The sequence below is a fragment of the Rhinoraja longicauda genome, chromosome 42 (assembly GCF_053455715.1).
Source record: "Rhinoraja longicauda isolate Sanriku21f chromosome 42, sRhiLon1.1, whole genome shotgun sequence".
In the NCBI taxonomy this organism is placed as follows: domain Eukaryota; kingdom Metazoa; phylum Chordata; class Chondrichthyes; order Rajiformes; family Arhynchobatidae; genus Rhinoraja; species Rhinoraja longicauda.
Window position 1 is genome coordinate 6279236 of NC_135994.1, and position 20901 is coordinate 6300136.

General features: G+C 45.2%; 1 protein-coding gene across 2 annotated transcripts in view; it reads left to right on the top strand.

Moving 5' to 3' along the window:
• The window catches only part of os9 (OS9 endoplasmic reticulum lectin), a 66687-nt gene extending 46822 nt beyond the window's left edge, over positions 1-19865 (top strand). The window contains exons 11-15 of one of the 2 annotated variants that reach the window (XM_078431374.1): positions 1068-1301; positions 2767-2947; positions 6652-6825; positions 15987-16102; positions 18731-19865. In XM_078431374.1, coding sequence (XP_078287500.1) covers positions 1068-1301; positions 2767-2947; positions 6652-6825; positions 15987-16102; positions 18731-18868 — 843 coding nt within the window. In that variant the 3' untranslated portion in view covers positions 18869-19865. The remainder of the gene's footprint in view (positions 1-1067; positions 1302-2766; positions 2948-6651; positions 6826-15986; positions 16103-18730) is intronic. The other variant, XM_078431375.1, reaches the window with a different exon arrangement.
• Positions 19866-20901: the final 1036 nt, after the last annotated feature.

Genomic DNA, 20901 nt, shown 5'->3' on the forward strand with positions numbered 1-20901 from the left:
CATTCAATGTGATCATGGCTGATCATTCTCAATCAGTACCCCATTCCTGCCTTCTCCCCATACCCCCTGACTCCGCTATCCTTAAGACCTCTATCTAGCTCTCTCTTGAATGCATTCAGAGACTTGGCCTCCACTGCCTTCTGAGGCAGTGAATTCCACAGATTTACAACTCTCACTGAAAAAGATTTTCCTCATCTCCATTCTAAATGGCCTACCCCTTATTCTTAAACTGTGGCCCCTGGTTCTGGACTCCCCCAACATTGGGAACATGTTTCCTGCCTCTAACGTGTCCAACCCCTTAATAATCTTATACGTTTCGATAAGATCCCCTCTCATCCTTCTAAATTCCAGTGTATACAAGCCTAGCCGCTCCAGTCTTTCAACATACGACAGTCCCGCCATTCCGGGAATTAACCGGGTAAACCTACACTGCAAGCCCTCAATAGCAAGAATATCCTTCCTCAAATTTGGAGACCAAAACTGCACACAGTACTCCAGGTGCGGTCTCACTAGGGCCCTGTACAACTGCAGAAGGACCTCTTTGCTCCTATGACATATCATTGTAAACAGAGTCTTGGTTGAATGCATACCTAATATTCTCCCTCACCCCAACCTCCACTGCTCAGTTTAAACAAACCAGGTTATCATTGTCAGTATGGGCGAGAATAATCACTCAAATATGCAAATGAACTTTCTTATAGTGTTAACACATTTAATAAGAATTTTAACGCTGTACTGGTATTTTTTACTTTGAATTGCACTAATACACAGTGTGAGTTCTCCATATTTTGAGACTGACTGAAATCTCAAGACTATTTTGAATGGACATAGATTGTAACTTTTTGATTTGCATTTATAGCATCATAATATAATTTTACTGAAACTAATGGTCATGGAACAAATTCTTGGTGCGACTTTACATGCTACATGACAACATCCGACCATAGAATTGTTGTTCTACAAATTGTTAGGTTGAAGTACTTACATCGTCACTTAAGTTTTCACTTTGCTGGGTGGTTGCGAACCATCAGAATTGAAGCTAATTTGTGCTTTCTGGCGGGTGACAGGGGAAAGGAGAGGACAAGGATCTGATCGAGAGTTCTGCACAATCTTCTGAGGACCGGGCCGAACAAGACCCCTCAGAAAAGCAAGAGGAGATGGCAGATGATGAAGAGAATGAGCTCCTGAAAGACTTTGAAAAGGAACTGGAGGAAGTGTCTCTACCTAAATCAAAAATGTCTGAAATTAAAAGGGAAGTCAAGGAAGAAATGGAAAAGGAGTTTGAAAACCTTATTGATGAAGTGAGTCATTGATATGTGCCTAAATAGTAACATCTTTAGCTTGATTAACTTGACAGGCCCTGAGAATTTTTACTTTGGAGCTGTGTCAGTATGATGGATAACGTGCTGGTGATGTATGTAATACTCGTGTGGCGGTATTGTGAATAGAATTGCAACGCAATTGTAGATGCTTTGAGACAATAGGATGATCAAGCAGCAATTTATACCGGGCGGCACGGTAGCGCAGCGGTAGAGTTGCTGCTTTACAGCGAATGCAGCGCCGGAGACTCAGGTTCGATCCTGACTACGGGTGCTGCACTGTAAGGAGTTTGTACGTTCTCCCCGTGACCTGCGTGGGTTTTCTCCGAGATCTTCGGTTTCCTCCCACACTCCAAAGACGTACAGGTATGTAGGTTAATTGGCTGGGTAAATGTAAAAATTGTCCCTAGTGGGTGTAGGATAGTGTTAATGTACGGGGATCACTGGGCGGCACGGACTTGGAGGGCCGAAAAGGCCTGTTTCCGGCTGTATATATATGATATGAATTCAAAATCTTGCCGATGCTCAGATTGGGCCATTTGACTTCAGGCTTCATTGCTGTCTAAAAGGTGGATGTGGGCAGAATTTGAAATGTGTCAAGAGTGGTGCTTTGACATTAAGATCGTGCAATCAGGAGCTGAAGCACCCAAGTTGAACTCCGAATTGTTTGCTCAACTTGCAGTCGGATTATAAAATTGAATGAATGATACTTTATGAATGTAGGAAAATAACTGCAGATGCTGGTACAAATCGAAGGTATCACAAAATGCTGGAGTAACTCAGCGGGCCAGGCAGCATCTAGGAGATCCAGCATCCTTCCGACCCGAAACGTCACCCATTCCTCCGACCTGAAACGTCGCCCATTCCTTCTTGAAGAAGGGTCTCGACCCGAAACGTCACCCATTCCTCCGACCCGAAACGTCACCCATTCCTTCTTGAAGAAGGGTCTCGACCCGAAACGTCACCCATTCCTTCTTGAAGAAGGGTCTCGACCCGAAACGTCACCCATTCCTTCTTGAAGAAGGGTCTCGACCCGAAACATCACCCATTCCTTCTTGAAGAAGGGTCTCGACCCGAAACGTCACCCATTCCTTCTTGAAGGGTCTCGACCTGAAACGTCACCCCTTCCTTCTCTCCTAGATGCTGCCTGACCTGCTGAGTTACTCCAGCATTTTGTGATACCTTTGATACTTTATACTTTCAGATCGTACATTCTAGATCAGCTCAGCTTGCTGCATCCCTTTCTGCAGCAGATTGCTAGAAATTGCTCTTCATTCATGTGTAAAAGGTAGAATGGACAACATTGTACCTTCCAGCCAAATTGGCGCCTTGCTAATCAATGATTTGTGTTGTGTAATGTTTTGTGTGCTTGGTGAATAGAAAACGGAACAGAGCATAATTTTGCATCATTATAACTGGTGAAATTGTGTGTGACAATGTTTCTCAGGCACAAGATGAACTTGAAGCAGAGGGTCTCAAAGGGGAATTTGATCGCAATCAGGCCTCCAAGACGTTGGTTACCACCCTGAATAAACTCATCGATAAGCTTGAAGACAAAGAAGTTTCGAACAAAGAGGACAGTGACCCGGCCAAGGGTAGTCCCAGTCGCTCTCCAAAAAAAACACCAGGTACAAGGCTTTGTTTTTTGTTAGCACAAGTTCACAGACCTAGCTTTTATCAGCCTCACACCCTGCCCTCTTACTGATAGTCACTGATGGGGACAACAGTTGGAACCAAACAGATTTCAGCAAATATCTTGTGCTTTGTTTGAACAGAGAAACATTGCTGAAGGGCAATTAAATCCAATGTCATTTCCAGCTTGGCTGACATTGATAACTTGCTTGAGGCCAGGGGTCAAACCCTTACCAGTCAGAGTCATTTAGGCCATTTTTCCTGTATTTTTCAGAGCCTGGAGGAAATAGTTACAGCTGAAGGATCTATGTGTTAAGGATCTAAGGAAGATCTTTAAGGAGAAACATTGCAAATGGCAAAACCATTGAGGAGAGATGCAAAGTATTATTTTAAGTGAAGTGGATAATGTAAAGTTTACAGTAAAAGAGTCGTGGGCAGGGTAATAATGGATAGAAAAAGACTTAAAAATAGAAACAGTGCTGAAAGTTGGGTGGTTTCCAAATGAATTGCCAACCCAGGTTAAAAATAGCAGAGGCATAGGTGATAATCTTTCCATTCTCAATTGTATAATACTGCAGGGTTACTAATATTGTACTAATGTTCAAGAAACAGGAGACATCAACCAGGAAATTGAATCCAGTGTAAGTTATGCGGCAGTTGCTGGAAATCATTCTGCGGTTTACAATGAAGCTCAATTTACATAGAAACATAGAACATAGAAAATAGGTGCAGGAGTAGGCCATTCGGCCCTTCGAGCCTACACCGCCATTCAATATGATCATGGCTGATCATCTAGCTCAGTAACCTGTACCTGCCTTCTCTCCATACCCCCTGATCCCTTTAGCCACAAGGGCCACATCTAACTCATTTAAACATTGGAAAAGTATTTAGGAAGGAACTACAGATGCTGGTTTACACCGAATATAGACACAAAATGCTGGAGTAACTCAGCAGGTCGGGCAGCATCTCTGGAGAGAAGAAGTGGGTCACGACTCGAAACGTCACCTGTTCCATTTTCTCCACAGATGCTGCATGACCCGCTGAGTTACTCCAGCTTTTTGTGTCAATCATCACTGAAAATGTAGCCAGCGTTGGAATTCAGTCCCTCCTCCCCCATTCAATAAGATTGCAGTTCACCTATACTTTACATTTTTTGTCTCCCTGCACTTTTTGCAGTACTTTAGTATCCAAAATCTGTTTGGCTTTTACATGGACCATCCACAACTCTGTCGGTTAGAGAATTGTAAATATTTGTTCATTTGAGTAAAGAATTTTTGCCTCATCTCAGTCCAAAATGGCTGACTCCAAATCTGAAGTTAAGAGTCCTTGTTCTAGAAAGCCAGGTCCACGCATGTTCTCTTGTCAAGCCCTCAGAGAAAACGCACCTTTCCTCGGGCAACAAATCCATTCTACGCCACTTCTCTGCATAGGTCAACCCATTTATCTCAGAAATCAGTTTAATTAACTTTCACTTAATTCCAAAGCAAATCAATCATTCCTAGGAAAAGAAGACCAAAGCTATACGTGGTGTTCCAGATGGGATCTCAATTGAGATTAAGAGTTGCAGTCAGGTTAATATTACACTAGAGTTAGACACAAAATGTTATTGGGTCAGACAGCATCTCTGGAGAAAATGGATAGGTTTGGACAGTTGCTGGTTTGTACCAAAGATAGACATTAAATGCTGGAATAACTTAGCGGGTTAGGCAACAACTCTGAAGAAAATGGATAGGTTCAGACTATGTGGAGAAGGGTCCCAACCCGAGACATCGCCTTTCCATTTTTCCAGAGATGTTGCCTAACCCGCTCAGCTACTCCAGCATTTAGTGTCTACCTTTGGTATAAACCAGCATCTGCAGCTCATTTTGATTACGGTTACACTAGGGTTAGAATATAACATCATTTCCCTTTTATTTATTTTTTACTATACCAGCACGTTGACATTTTACGATTATTGTGTATAAGAGCGCCCAAAACACATGGAATCATTGAATTGCGAGGAAGAGGCCATTTAGCTCAAAGTTTTTGTAAGAGTCCTGATGGAGCATCCTGTCCCAAAGCGTTGACAATTCCACTTCCCTCAACAGATGCTGACTGACCTGCTGTGTTCCTCCGGCAAATTGGTTTTTGCTTCAGATCTCTAGTTCTTGCACCGACAGTTAGTTCCATTCCCTTCTGTTTTTTTCCCAATTACTAGAACAAATCCTTGTACAGTTAAACTGCCCTTTCAGATCGTACATTCTAGATCAGCTCTGCTTGCTTCATCCCTCTAATCACCTTTTGGTTCTTCTAATCACCTTAAATCTGCCATCTGATTCTTGACCCATGTTCTGCTTATTCACTTTGTCTCGATGCTTCATAGTTGTGATCATTTCTGCCAAGTTACCCCTGTCCTTTTGCTGTTTAAGGAGAGCAATCCCAGCTGCTTCAATTCCTCCTTGGGGGGGGGGGCTATTCCAGTACATCTTTTCTGCACCCTTCTAAGGCACGGCTCTATCCTTAATCGATTTGCCAGTCTCCCCTGCCATCTTCAGCGATTTGTACACATTTCTGTTGATTTCCCACCTTGGGTTTTACCCTCTGCATTGCATGTCCTTATTCTTCCTACCACAATATGGCACTTGGCAACAAACAAAAGGAAACAATGCTCTGTGAATCTGGAATGTTCTACCTGAAAACATGGCAGAAGGTGATTCGATATCGGTGAAAGGGGGCTAATGGCTGCTAAAGGATGACACTCCACATCCACTCTATCCAGGCCTTTCACTTTTCAGTAAGTTTCAATGAGGACCCCCTCATCCATACTAACTCCAGCGAGTACAGGCCCAGTGCCGTCAAACGCAGGTTGTGTCCATGAAGCACGCTTCCCATAAACTATTTAAAAAAATATACCCTTTTTCTCTATTATTTACCATATTGTACCTGATCATAAAATTACTTTTTTGGTCTTCAAAGGCTGTAAAACTTGTTTTTGCAAATCTGTGGATGATCGAGGCATCTGCGTTAGGGGTATGTCTGGTGGGCTTTCTCTTGAAAATCCCCCAGTGTTCCTTTGTGTCCAATTCTGGACACACACACGGTTGAACTGAATGTGGCTTCCTCCAACACTACACCTGCAACCAGGTGGTGCGGGGGTGGAGTTGCTGCCTCACAGCGCCAGGGACCCGGGTTCCATCCTGACCACGGGTGCTGTCTGTACAGAGTTTGCACGTTCTCCCCGTGACCTGCGTGGGTTTTCTCCGGGTGCTCCGGTTTCCTCCCACACTCCAAAGACGTACAGGTTTGTAGGCTAATTGGCTTGGTATAATTGTAAATTATCCCTAGTGTGTATAGGATAGTGATAGTGTGTGGGGATCGCTGGTCGGCACGGACTCCATGGGCCGAAGGGGAAGGGCTTGTTTCCACGCTGTATCTCTAAACTAAACCAAATGCTAGTCGATTGTATTCACTTTATTCTGCAGCTTTATTAATTGATTGCTGTGTGATGGTGTTTTGGATACGTTGAGCTTTTCAATCCTCTAAAAACCCTTAGTGACTCAGTTTTATCTCCAACTATTTTAAAATTGCTGGCAGTCCGTGCGTCATATTTTATTTGTTGAATACAAGGTGTTTAAATGTGATCCTAGGATTTAAGTATTGTGTTTTAAAAACTAAAAATAGCCTTTATACCTTTCGCTATTGATTTCTTGCTGCATTTTAGAAACTGATGACGAGACTGAAGGGCACGTTAAAGTCCGAGTCACAAAAATCAACCCAAGCAGTCCACTGCATAAAGAGATGAAAGTCCGTGAAATGAGTGGCACAGATCCCCAGCTCAGGCAGATTCAGAATGTGGTGAAAGAGCAGCTGGAGAAAGCAGGATTGAAAGCAGAAGGTAGTTTTGCAGACTGATTATTTGTACGGGCACAACGAATCTTCCACAGCCCCTTTACTCTGATGGAAAGGAAGTGGTTCTTTTCAATGAGTGAGTGGAGTCTCCTTCAGGGCCCCTCTGTGTGCTGTGGTCAACTTCCCTGTCTGTGGCCTGAATCTTCAACTGGCCCAGAATGATTGAATGAATAGTTGCCAGCCACAGACAGGGGTCTGAAGTGAAGCGGGCTACGGTTCCATCAGGGGGGGACACGAGCTGCAATTGTGTGTGTCATAAGGACAGTGGATGGCGTGGGAAATTGGATAATGGCGCACTCTGATTCCTGTATCATTGTGACAAACGTATCCTTTCTCCTTCACCGGCCTGTAGCCTTTGACGCAGTTGTCCACACCGTTGTCCACTGATATCCTTCCGCTCATGGGACAACATTTGTTCCATTTGTGGCTATCTTGCCGTGGCACAAGTGTCGCCAGTAATGGCTTCCCCTCCTGTTCTTGCACCCTCTTCCCCAAAACATTGATGCACTTGTATCACCCAGCTTTATTTGCCATGACTTCTCGTCACCTCTTCACTGCCTCTATTTTCAGACTTGTTATCCAGCATCTAATATTGAATGAGCAAAATTGCTTACAACCAAATACTGGAAAGTCTAAAATCCTTATCATAAACTCCATTCCTTACCCACTGACTTTATCCCCTTTCCTGCTAACTGTCTGAAACTGAATCAAGACATTGTCCTGGAATTGTCTCCTGTTTCTTGTATTCATGTTGCCTTTCGTCTGTCTATATCTTTGTGACATCGCATGACTCCATTCCTATCTCAACTCTATTGTTGCTCGAGCTGTTATCCTTGCCTTTGAAATTATTGGGACCAATGCTGCCTGGCTGGTCATCCTCATCCTGCTCTCTATAACCATAAGGGCATCCAAAGCCCTGACCACGTTTGAGTATTTGATGAGTGTCATTGCACTTGCTACACCACGCCACCTCATTTTTAATTTAAAAAATGATCCTGGTTTTGAAATGTCTCTCTATAATTTCTTCCACCTCAGTGACTATCCGTGATGTCTGTACACTTCCAATTCTGGCCTCTTACACATCCCCCAAATGTAACCATTCCACCATTAGAGCTCATGGCTTTGACTGCAAAGGCCTCAGCTTTAGAATTCCTTCAACTACAATTTATTGCCTTTCAATGTATTTTTAAAACCACCTTCTTTGACCAAGCCTCTGATCATTTGCCCAAATATATATTTGCTGCTTGGCGTCCATTTTGTTTTATTTGATGATTCAAATAACGTGATGCCCCCTTTGTGTGTGTTTTTGCTACTTTAAAGCCATTATATAAACAGAGGGTTTAATGTGTGTACATTCACTTTGATGCCATGTTTACAGTGTGTTAGCAAGGGTGACATTATAACCAACTCTTGCCGAACATGTGGGTTCCCAACAGGAGAATAAGTACCTATCCAGTCTGGCCTCCAGCTAGAAAATGCTACAGGGAAAAGATTCATTTATGAGAACAACACTGAGCTAATGAGGCAATTACTGAGCCTGCAGTCAATTTTGTGCAAGTTGGAACCAACTCGGCACGGTGGCGCGGCGGTAGAGTTGCTGCCTGACAGCCAATGCAGCGCCGGAGACTCAGGTTCGATCCTGACTACGGGCGCCGTCTGTACGGAGTTTGTACGTTCTCCCCGTGACCTGCGTGGGTTTTCTCCGAGATCTTCGGTTTCCTCCCACACTCCAAAGACGTACAGGTTTGTAGGTTAATTGGCTGGGCAAATGTAAAAATTGTCCCTAGTGGGTGTAGGATAGTGTTGGTGTGCGGGGATCGCTGGGCGGCGCGGACCCGGTGGGCCGAAGGGCCTGTTTCTGCGCTGTATCTCTAAATCTAAAAAAAAATCTAAACTCTCCATTTGCGTTTGCCCACTACACATCATCAAGGTTTAAAAGTTATTTGAGTGGATTTCTGATTCATTGGCTGCCAGGTTAATTTTGTTTTTGGTTCGGTTCACTTTTTTCCCCATTTTGAAAGATTAGTGCCCAGATCCTGCCAGTCGACAGCATTATGCCCCATGTCCCTCCCCTTGGTTGCTGTGCTTGCTTCAGCCCAAGTGGTCGTTTTGATAGTTCAGTCGTTCTTCATGCGAAACAATCAAGATGTCTAGTAATTTAAATTTTATCGGTTTAGCGCCACTTTTTCATTCATTCCAAATGATGCACTGGTGGAATTTTCAATCCTTAAACATCTCCCCATTCCTGGGGAGAAGGCAGGAACGGGGTACTGATTGAGAATGATCAGCCATGATCACATTGAATGGCGGTACTGGCTCGAAGGGCCGAATGGCCTCCTCCTGCACCTATTGTCTATCACAATTCCATTGCGTTAGAAGGATTAGAATTATTGAGAGCATGGAATATTTAAAAATAGTCTGTTCACGTAAAATTTGGAGGTGTAGACTTCTAGTTTAGTTTATTATCACATGTTATCGCAGGTACAGTGAAAAGCTTTTGCACGCTAACCAGTCAGCGGAAAGACAATCTATGATTACAATCGAGGCATCCATTGTGTGTAAATACGTGATAAAGTGAATAACGTTTAGCGCAAGATAAAGTCCATTAAAGTCTGATCAAAGATAGTCCAAGGGTCTCCAATGGGCTAGAAAATGGCACAGGTCTGCTCTCTAGTTGTTGGTAGGATGGTTCAGTTGCTTGATAATAGCTGGGAAGAAACTGCCCCTGAATCTGGAGGTGAATTCTGTACCTTTTCAGAGAGTGACTTATTTTTGTTTATTAAATTCGAAGTCCAAAATGGATGCCAATCTTTCTCCACTAACAGTAATGATAGTGTCCTTGGTACATAACAGTCTATAACCAGTTGATGCCTGCCATTGCTGTATCATTCTGACTCAACCCAGCTAACATCGTGGCCTCGATTCCCATGCACAGGTGTGACTTGTGCAGCAATTCTGCTCATTCCCAAAGCACTTTAGGCTGAAAGCTCTACATTCATATTTCTCATTTTCCTTTTTTCCCATGTTGTCTAATCCCTGAATCTTGTACTGCCCTGCATGCCAGCCTCCAGCACAAGCCTTTTCTATGCTCAACGTGACCAAATATACAATTAAGCCAAATATACAACTACGCAACATCAAGAATAGGTGTGTTTATGTTTTGATCAAACATTTCAATTAACACAATCAATACAAACCACACAAATTATCAAGACAAATTATTATCTATATACTAAAACTCTCGTTTGTTTGTTCCTGAACTACAGCCAAAGCGGTACACGATAGCGTGACAATTTTCGGCCCACCTTACTCACCGTCGTCCCTTTGGTGCTAATGGAAGACGTTTCATTGAAATCGGTGTTATATTTTTAAAGTTATTCACATTTTAAAGTTTAAATCTATCTCCTAGGGAGGGGGGGGGAGGAGGGCGGATAAGGGGGGTTGAGGGAGATGGAGTGGGGGGGAGGGGAAAAGGGGGAGTGGGTTGGAGGGGGGAGGGGGTTGGTGAGGGGAGTGGGGGAGGGGAGGGAGTGGGGGAGGGGAGGGGAGGGACTGGGGGAGGGACTGGAGGAGGGACTGGAGGAGGGACTGGAGGAGGGACTGGGGGAGGGACTGGGGGAGGGACTGGGGGAGGGGAGGGTGCTGCACCAATGCAAGAGAGGTTTGGGCCCAACGGGTCCACTTGGTCTAGTTCCTCTTATTTCTCTCAGCTCTGTGTGGGAGGTGCCATCTCCACCCCTGCCTCTAATTACTAGTCTCTCGGCACCCATTGGGGGTGGAAGTGTAAACATTATACTGTTAAATTGAACGTTAGTCACAGCAATTGAGCCATTTATTTGAGTTTCCCTACTGGCTTCAAGTTGTAACATATACCAAGCACATAGAACAGCACAGGAACAGGCCCTTTGGCCCACAATGTCCGTGCTGAACACAATGCCAAGTTACGCTAATCTCCACTTCCTGCTCGTGATCTGTACCCTTCGATTCCCTTCATATGCCTCTTAAATGCCAGTATCATATCCACCTCCACCACCACTCTTAACAGCTCGTTCCAGTCACCCGCCTCTGTGTTTTAAAAAAATAACTTGCCTAGCACATCTCCTTTAAACTCTGGCCCTCTCAACTTAAAGCTATGCCATCAAGCCATTGACATTTCTACCCTGTGAAAAAGGGTCTGACTATCTACCCTATCGTCGTCGTCGTGGCTATCCCTCGAGGTCGAGGATGCTGGTCTACGTTCCGTTGATTTTATGAACTCGGGTGGTTTATGAGTCCAAAGTTGAGCGATTGAATCAAGTATTCTCCGCGTCCATGCGGGTTCTTGACTCGGAGCTTCCAGCCATCCCGTCGCCCTTCCCCCATCGCCGAACGTCTTGAGTGAAGTTTTGCGCTGCTCACAGAACGAAGACGCCCGTGCGGGTGTTTGTTCAACGTGTACTTGATGTTGCTCTCCAAGAGGCACACGGCCCTTCACAAATCAATCAACTCATTCCAATGGCAAGGGAACCAAGACGACTGGAGCTGAGAGACCTGTTGCAGCCTTCATCCGCCTTCACAGCCGTTGAGTTCAAGATAACTCCGTCCGCCTGGTCCGCCGTTGAGGTCTTGTAGGTTGGATCGTTCTTAGTCTGGACCCTCATCCTTGACCTTACCGCCATGGGTGGCCCCACCAGAAGCTAGTGCTTCCGACAGCATCGCTCTCAGAATCATGGGGGCATGCAAGCCTCTTCACCACGACAAGGTGAACGATCTGAAGAGGAACCTCTCATAATTTTGTATACTACGATCAGGTACAATCCAAGTTTGTTCAACCGCTAAGGGTTAATAATTGCAGCATCACCAATAGGTGTGACATGCACTGTGGGCCCAGTATGAGCTTGTACATTGTCCTATATTTCACCAGTGTGCCTTACTTCCCACACTGTTCATCTTTCCTCAGCCTCTTCCCTGCCGTGGTGCACAAGTAATTCGAGAAATTGGGCCACAAGACCAATTGGGAAGCCTTCAGTTTGGTACAAGAATATCACGTATGCAGTCACTCTGACCTGTATTTGAAAGCACCATGCACAGTTGTATTGATCTGAATGTATAACTGATCAGTACATGCAATCACATTGCATCACATTGTCAAATAGTTGTGGGCAGGTGGAGTGAAGCAAAATGCTGGCCAAGTAATGGGAAGATCATATCGGATAGTGGTAACATAATAGTAGATTCGTATTCTTTATGATCAAAGATTACACGCTTCTGTCTCCCTGCCACGGCTGATTAGTTTAGAGACACAGCGTGACTACGGGCACTTCGACCCACAGAGTTCACAACGACCAACTAGTTCTACCCAACGCACAAAGAACAAATTAACCAAGCCAATTAACCTACAAACCTGCACGTCTTCGGAGTGTGTGAGGAAACCGGAGCACCCGGAGGAAACCCACGCAGGTCACGGGGAGAACGTGCAAACTCCGTACAGACAGCGCCCGTAGTCAGAATGGAACCCGGGTCTCTGGCTCTGTGAGGCGGCAACTCTACCGCCGCGCCACTGTGTTGATGCTGTTTAACGGATTGCTCCCCTGATTCCATGAGCCAGTAAAAAGTGATGGATATTTCCTGAAAGTGTTTTATGGTTCCAATTGTTGGAAATGTTTTAGCAGTGCATCATAGCTTCCATGTTTCACTTGATCTGTAGATGTATGCATGTCATTTATTCTTTCATAGATTTTAACTGATGTTGATATCGTACTATTTTTAACCCTTAATGAACGGGTTGTATATCAAAGTTATATTAAATATGAAGTGTCCCTTGCATCCCAGTTCAAACATATGCTCTTATTTTTCCTAAAATGGATGCCATGAATATTGCCCACCTGATAGCCATGTAGTCATCCAGCTTTTCGTTCATAGACAAAAGTGGGGATGTTGTTATATGGGTCTTTAGGGCTACAGTTCATTGTGGTAGCTATTTTGAACAGCCTCCATCCACCCTGTGTCTGGTTTGAACTGTGTCAGAGTTATCGTCATACAGTATCTTGGGGACCCACAAAGACCTGGATATTACAGCATGAATTTGCTACTCCAACAGTCACCTCGTCTCTCCGTCCCTCCCCCACCCCAGTCATCCTGCTAGTTTCACTGTTCGTATCCCTTCGTTATCACCACGGTGGCGCAGCGGTAGAGTTGCTGCCTTACAGCGAATGCAGTGCCGGAGACTCAGGTTCGATCCTGACTACGGGCGCCGTCTGTACGGAGTTTGTACGTTCTCCATGTGACCTGCGTGGGTTTTCTCCGAGATCTTCGGTTTCCTCCCACACTCCAAAGGCGTACAGGTATGTAGGTTAATTGGCTGGGCAAATGTTTTTAAAAAATTGTCCCTAGTGTGTGTAAGATAGTGTTAATGTGCGGGGATCGCTGGGCGGCGCGGACCCGGTGGGCCGCAGAGCCTGTTTCCGCGCTGTATCTCTAAATCTAAAAAAAAAATCTAAACCTCCATACCCACCCATGGACCATTGTGGGCTCCTTGTCCGTCGGTGCCGGCTCTGATTTGTTCTGTACCTTTTCATACCTCTAGTTTCTCTCACCCCTGACTCTCAGTCTGAAGGAGGGTCTCGACCCGATATGTCACCTATTCCTTTTCTCCAAAGATGCTGCCTGTCCTGCTGAGTTACTCCAACGTTTTGTCTACCTTCAGTGCAAACCAGCATCTGCAGCTCCTGCCGATACATCAAAATCATATTTTCATTCATTCCTCATTACCTGCAGGGGATAACAATGCAGATTTCCCATGGGTACCACTAAAGCCCTCTCCTATTGTACCGTCTTCAAATAAATAGATACTCTCTGTAATGTTCGAAGCGTTCTTGACTCTTGTACTCAATGCACCAACCAATGAATGCCTCAACTTCATTCCACAAAAGAATATTGTGACTTTAAATAGTGTTCATTTTGTGATACCTCTAACTATTCTTAAAGTACTGAGGGTGCTCTTCTATCGTTTCATATATAGTGTTGTAGATTAGTTCCTCAATTTGTATTAAATGCCCGAATATAATCGAGCTTCCTGGTTTACCTCGATCTGTAATGTCTGCCATCTCCCCAATGGGGAATGCAGATTTTAACACTATTCTTGCCAAAGTGTTGCTACCTGTGTACTTCTATATAACCTCCATTGTAAGTAATAAGTCTTCAACATACTGCAGCAATGACAAGTGACGTTTTGAGACATTTCCTCAGGCCACCCACCATTCATTGATGTAAAGAGGTACTGGCATTGTGGAAACTCTGGGGCAGATTGCTCCAGGTGCAGCTTTGATCTTCAAGAGTAATTTCAAACCTGTGCTGGTCCCACAAATGCAGCCAGGACTCAAAAGCTGGTGAAGTGGGCTGGATCACGGTGAACCTGGACTTGCCATCTGCAGTCTTAGCCGGGACATCCCGTATTTTGGGCTAAATTGGTTTGTCCTGTACACGTCCGCCCTTGTCTCATATTAGGCCCGGACAGTGTAGGCCCGGAGGCCCGGGTGCTGCCTAACGGAGGTTGCATAGCAACCCGCCTCCCGGCCCGGGCGGCAGCCATTGGTGGAGCGGGAGCACGTGGCCACTGGCTGGGTGATGTCACGTGGGGCGCGGGGCGGTGACGTCACCTTGTCCCTTATTTGGGAGTGAGGAAGTTGGTAACCCTAGTCCCTACACTCCGTGCCTTGCTTTCTCATGATGCACAGGGCCAAATAAACTGACCCTCTGTACCCAAGCTGGTCCGTTGAGGTGGAGTGGGCTTCAGGCAGCAAGTTCTCATAGTCATACAGCACGGAAACAGACCCATGATGCCCCATCTATGCCAGTCCTATATCCCTCTAAACCTTTCCCATCCATGTACCTGTCCAAGTGTCTTTAAAATGTTATTATTGCACCTCCCTCAACTACCTCCTCTGGCAGCTCGTTCCATACACCCACCACCCACAGGTTTGCATTAAATCTTGTCCTTCAGGATCTTACTGAATGGTGAAGTAGGCGAGAGACTGAAAGGCCTCCTGCCTCTATGGGTTGCTCTTTGTGCGTCGGGCTGGAATCTCCTCACGTTGTGGTGAGGGTTGAGTTAAGGTCATTTTAAATTATTGATAGCGACCAAGGTCAGGTGGCACCGTTGCCTTGGAGATGCTGAGTGAGATTTTGGAGCGATCAATTCAGGTTTTCATTTGCTTTCTCCTAAGTATTATAAAATGTACAGTGTGACCACACTGACTGGAGAAGGCCTGGATTGTGGCAACTCTGGTTCATTATCTGGATTATTGGAATAAGCTGCTTCTGCCCAGATCCTGCCAGTCGACAGCATTATGCCCCATGTCCCTCCCCTTTATAATTGATGATACTATTGCATTCTCTCTTCCCAATTCCTTTAAAGTCATGCATCTTAAAGCTCACTCTGATTATTATCGGCCCTATGGATTTGATTTGAAATTTATGCACGTCTGATTTTGCATTCTCTTTAAATGAGATTATAATTTCCTTTGCAGTCCAACAGACTGAACCCTCTGTACCCAAGCTGGTCTGCTGGTGTCAATTAGTCAATTGTTATTATAAGATGTGCCTGAATATCTTGTCAGTTGCTTCCTTTGTAACTTCTCTCAAACTCTTGGCTTCCATGCATGCGTAACGGCCGATTTAGCCACTGGTGGGCAGATCTTACTGTGGCATTCCTTGCGGATTAGATACTAGCTTTTGGGGGGGGGGGGGGGGGGGGTCAGACGTTTTTGCAACAAAGTTGCTGTGTATTTTCACCTCACACAGTCACCAACTCTTAAGATTTTGGCCTTTCAGAGAAAATAAATGAATGCAGCCAAGTAAAATAGCATTGAGAGGTTAGATCGGTTGAAGCATTGAAAGACACGGATCTAATTCCACGATGAAAATCGCACAATGTAATATTCACAGGACTGTTTTAAACTCTAATGTAAATCCTTTCAGCTCTGACCCGAAATAGCTCTTAGCAATCAAGTACGTATTTAGGGATTTGAGAAAACATTTAAATATTTTTGCAGGTTGCCATGGCGTCCTGTGGAAATAGCAGCATTGCTAACATAAAATAATTTTGAATAAGCTGTTAAGGATGGATAATGGCAATCACTTGCACCTAACCACTGGCTTTTCCTTCAGGCAAAATTGAAGTGAAGATTGTCACAACTGGATCACTTGGTGATGATGATGATGATATGCATTGGCTATCTGAAGAAGATACCAAATCCTTCCGAGAGCTTCTCATCAACTTACTGGTAAGGGGTTTGTCCAATGGAGAGCAAACTTTAAGAGAATCTGAAATTGTAATGGTTGATGGAGACACGAGGAACTACAGATGCTCGAATTTTGAGCAAAACACAGTGCTGGAGTAACTCAGCGGGTCAGGCAGCATCTGTGGGGAACATGGATAGGTGACGTTTCACAGGGTGCTGGAGTAACTCAGCAGGTCAGGCAGCATCTGTGGGGAACATGGATAGGTGACGTTTCACAGAGTGCTGGAGTAACTCAGCGGGTCAGGCAGCATCTGTGGAGAACATGGATAGGTGACGTTTCACAGAGTGCTGGAGTAACTCAGCGGGTCAGGCAGCATCTGTGGAGAACATGGATAGGTGATGTTTCACAGAGTGCTGGAGTAACTCAGCGGGTCAGGCAGCATCTGTGGAGAACATGGATAGGTGAAGTTTCACAGAGTGCTGGAGTAACTCAGCAGGTCAGGCAGCATCTGTGGAGAACATGGATAGGTGACGTTTCACAGAGTGCTGGAGTAACTCAGCGGGTCAGGCAGCATCTGTGGAGAACATGGATAGGTGACGTTTCACAGAGTGCTGGAGTAACTCAGCGGGTCAGGCAGCATCTGTGGAGAACATGGATAGGTGACGTTTCACAGAGTGCTGGAGTAACTCAGCGGGTCAGTCAGCATCTGTGGGGAACATGGATAGGTGACGTTTCACAGAGTGCTGGAGTAACTCAGCGGGTCAGGCAGCATCTGTGGAGAACATGGATAGGTGACGTTTCACAGAGTGCTGGAGTAACTCAGCGGGTCTGGCAGCATCTGTGGAGAACATGGATAGGTGACGTTTCACAGAGTGCTGGAGTAACTCAGCGGGTCAGGCAGCATCTGTGGAGAACATGGATAGGTGACGTTTCACAGAGTGCTGGAGTAACTCAGCGGGTCAGGCAGCATCTGTGGGGAACATTGGTAGGTGACGTTTCACTGGGTGCTGGAGTAACTCCGGGTCAGGCAGCATCTGTGGGGAACATTGGTAGGTGACGTTTCACTGGGTGCTGGAGTAACTCCGGGTCAGGCAGCATCTGTGGAGAACATGGATAGGTGACGTTTCACAGAGTGCTGGAGTAACTCAGCGGGTCAGGCAGCATCTGTGGAGAACATGGATAGGTGACGTTTCACAGAGTGCTGGAGTAACTCAGCGGGTCAGGCAGCATCTGTGGAGAACATGGATAGGTGACGTTTCACAGAGTGCTGGAGTAACTCAGCGGGTCAGGCAGCATCTGTGGAGAACATGGATAGGTGACGTTTCACAGAGTGCTGGAGTAACTCAGCGGGTCAGGCAGCATCGGTGGAGAACATGGATAGGTGACGTTTCACAGAGTGCTGGAGTAACTCAGCGGGTCAGGCAGCATCTGTGGAGAACATGGATAGGTGACGTTTCACAGAGTGCTGGAGTAACTCAGCGGGTCAATAGACAATAGACAATAGGTGCAGGAGTAGGCCATTCAGCCCTTCGAGCCAGCACCGCCATTCAATGCGATCATGGCTGATCACTCTCAATCAGTACCCCGTTCCTGCCTTCTCCCCATACCCCCTCACTCCGCTATCTTTAAGAGCTCTATCCAGCTCTCTCTTGAAAGCATCCAACGAACTGGCCTCCACTGCCTTCTGAGGCAGTGAATTCCACACCTTCACCACTCTCTGACTGAAAAAGTTCTTCCTCATCTCCGTTCTAAATGGCCTACCCCTTATTCTTAAACTGTGGCCCCTTGTTCTGGACTCCCCCAACATTGGGAACATGTTTCCTGCCTCTAATGTGTCCAATCCCCTAATTATCTTATATGTTTCAATAAGATCCCCTCTCATCCTTCTAAATTCCAGTGTATACAAGCCCAATCGCTCCAGCCTTTCAACATACGACAGTCCCGCCATTCCGGGAATTAACCTAGTGAACCTACTCTGCACGCCCTCCATAGCAAGAATATCCTTCCTCAAATTTGGAGACCAAAACTGCACACAGTACTCCAGGTGCGGTCTCACCAGGGCCCGGTACAACTGTTGAAGGACCTCTTTGCTCCTATACTCAACTCCTCTTGTTATGAAGGCCAACATTCCATTGGCTTTCTTCACTGCCTGCTGTACCTGCATGCTTCCTTTCATTGACTGATGCACTAGGACACCCAGATCTCGTTGAACTCCCCCTCCTCCTAACTTGACACCATTCAGATAATAATCTGCCTTTCTATTCTTACTTCCAAAGTGAATAACCTCACACTTATCTACATTAAACTGCATCTGCCATGTATCCGCCCACTCACACAACCTGTCCAAGTCACCCTGCAGCCTTATTGCATCTTCCTCACAATTCACACTACCCCCCAGCTTAGTATCATCTGCAAATTTGCTAATGGTACTTTTAATCCCTTCGTCTAAGTCATTAATGTAGGTCAGGCAGCATCTGTGGAGAACATGGATAGGTGACGTTTCAGGCCGGGACCCTTCTTCATACTGACTGTAGTGGGGGGAGGGGGGGCATAAAGCTGGAGAAGAGGTGGGGTGGGACAAAGACAGAAGCTTTAGTCAAGATTTTCATCTGTTAACAAATGAAAAGGTGCATACACCAAAACCGATAACATTTCCTTTTCTCAAATAGACTGGCGGCAGTGAAGAGGTTTATAAAGAACAACAGAGGCAGCAACAGTTGGAAGATAATTATCGCTTTGTATGGGGGGACAGTCAAGAAGAAGCACAGTCATCGAGCAACACAGAGTCTGATGACATGGACTTCTAGGGACATGTGACTCTCAGTAGAATTCAAGCACATCTTTGGGTGTTAGCACATGAACCAGCCAATTTGCACTTTGCCATGTGTAATGGCACATTTATTGTGATCATTGATCGCAATCAATAATAAATGAACCTGCAGAAGAATGGTCATAATTTTCTATTTTTATTGATGAGCTAAAATGGAATTTTGTGTTTATCGGATACAGTCCTTTGTGTGTTGGAGGTGGTGTATATGGGCCATGCTAATATCTTATGAATGTGTATCTTAGTAATGAACCTTGCCTCTGGAACAATGGGCATCCTTCTCAACTTACCGAGAAACATGTTCTCATGCGAGGGGCAAGGCCCATTAAGAAAATGGAGAGTGAGCACACTGTAATGAATGTAATGTTGTTTTAATCCCCAAAATGGATTTCTCTCCCAGTTGAAAGTAGAAAGCTAGGCAGGTGAAGTATCTAAGACTGAGAATGCTGCGCAACCTGGTGTCAAAGGTCTGATCGGGATCACTACATTATCAGTATCGAGGCAGTCAACCTGCCATCAAAGTTTTGGACAAAGTCCACAATTCCAATCTTTAGATGGTCTCATTTGCTTCAAGTTGTTGGGAGGGGTGTATTTCTTTTCCACTGGTGGTGTTTCAGCCATGTTAGCCAAAGTCGGAGACCCAAATTCTTTTAATAAACAAACCAATGACCAAGATTGCCTTGTGGTAATTTTGAAATGGCAACTTGCTGCTACAAATAGCCAGTTTGATGATAGCATTCATCTTGCCTTTAGTAAATGGATACCAGATATTTGTCTCTGGTAGCTAACCAGTCATTTTATTAAAATTTGTATGTATGTCTGCCTCTTACCTTTTTAATATGAATCTTTTGTGCTAGTTGCTTTAATTCAAGAATGTACGAATTTGCTTTGTGAATAATGCAACCATTGCAATGAAAGTTTCCCCATAAGACCAAGTCGATACCTACTTCCTCTGATTAATATTTGGACAACACTGTGATTGAATAATGTTTAATAAAACACAGTATCCAGTTTACATAGAGTTTTAACCTTCTTATACTGAATCGAGCACTCAATGGGTGACTTGATAGTCTTGCAATGATTTTAATGAAAGTAAATGTAAAAGAAATATCTGGCAATGTATGTAGAATGTGGTGATCTTAGTCAGGTCACCATTGCCCATGTGTAGACAGCATGTTTTCTTTGAATTTCTTGGCAATGATATGCCCTTATGTAATATGGGGTTATTAATTAAGAGGACTAATATTTGATCAATTCCCATCAGAGCACAAATGGAGTTTGTAGCAAATGCTTGTTGTGTATATCTTTTTGGGTTTTCCAACCTATCTAATTCAGTACCCACCACGGTGTGAGAGGCACGGTGGAGTCGTTGCCTCACAGAGTCGGAGTCCCGGGTTCCATCCTGACTGTGGGTGCTGTCGGTATGGAGTTTGTCCGTTCTCCCTGTGACCGGCGTGGGTTTTCTCCAGTTTCCTCCTACACTCCAACGATGTACAAGTTCGTAGGCTAATTGACTTGGTAACATTGTAAATTATCCCTAGTGTGTGTGTGGCAGAGTGTTAGTGCGGGGATCGCTGGTCGGCGTGGCCTCGGTGGGCCGAAGGGCCTGTTGCCACGCCGCATCTCTAAACTAAACACTCAAGGCAATGGTTCCCAATTTCAATTTAAATCTGAGCTCGCTAAATGGCAAAGAATAAATCCCTGGCTCTTCCACACATGCAAGATGTTTCACTCGCACGGTGGCGCAGCGGCAGAGTTGCTGCCTTACAGCGAATGGCGTGTTGGAGACCCGGGTGCAATCCCGACTACGGGCGCTGTCTGTACGGAGTTTGTACATTCTCGGTTTTCTCCGAGATCTTCGGTTTCCTCCCACACTCCAAAGAAGGTGCAGGTTAATTGGCTTGCTATAAATGTAAAAATTGTCCCTAGTGGGTATAGGGTCGTGTTAGTGTGCGGGGATCGCTGGTCGACGCGGACCCGGTGGGCCGAAAGGGCCTGTTTCTGCACTGTATC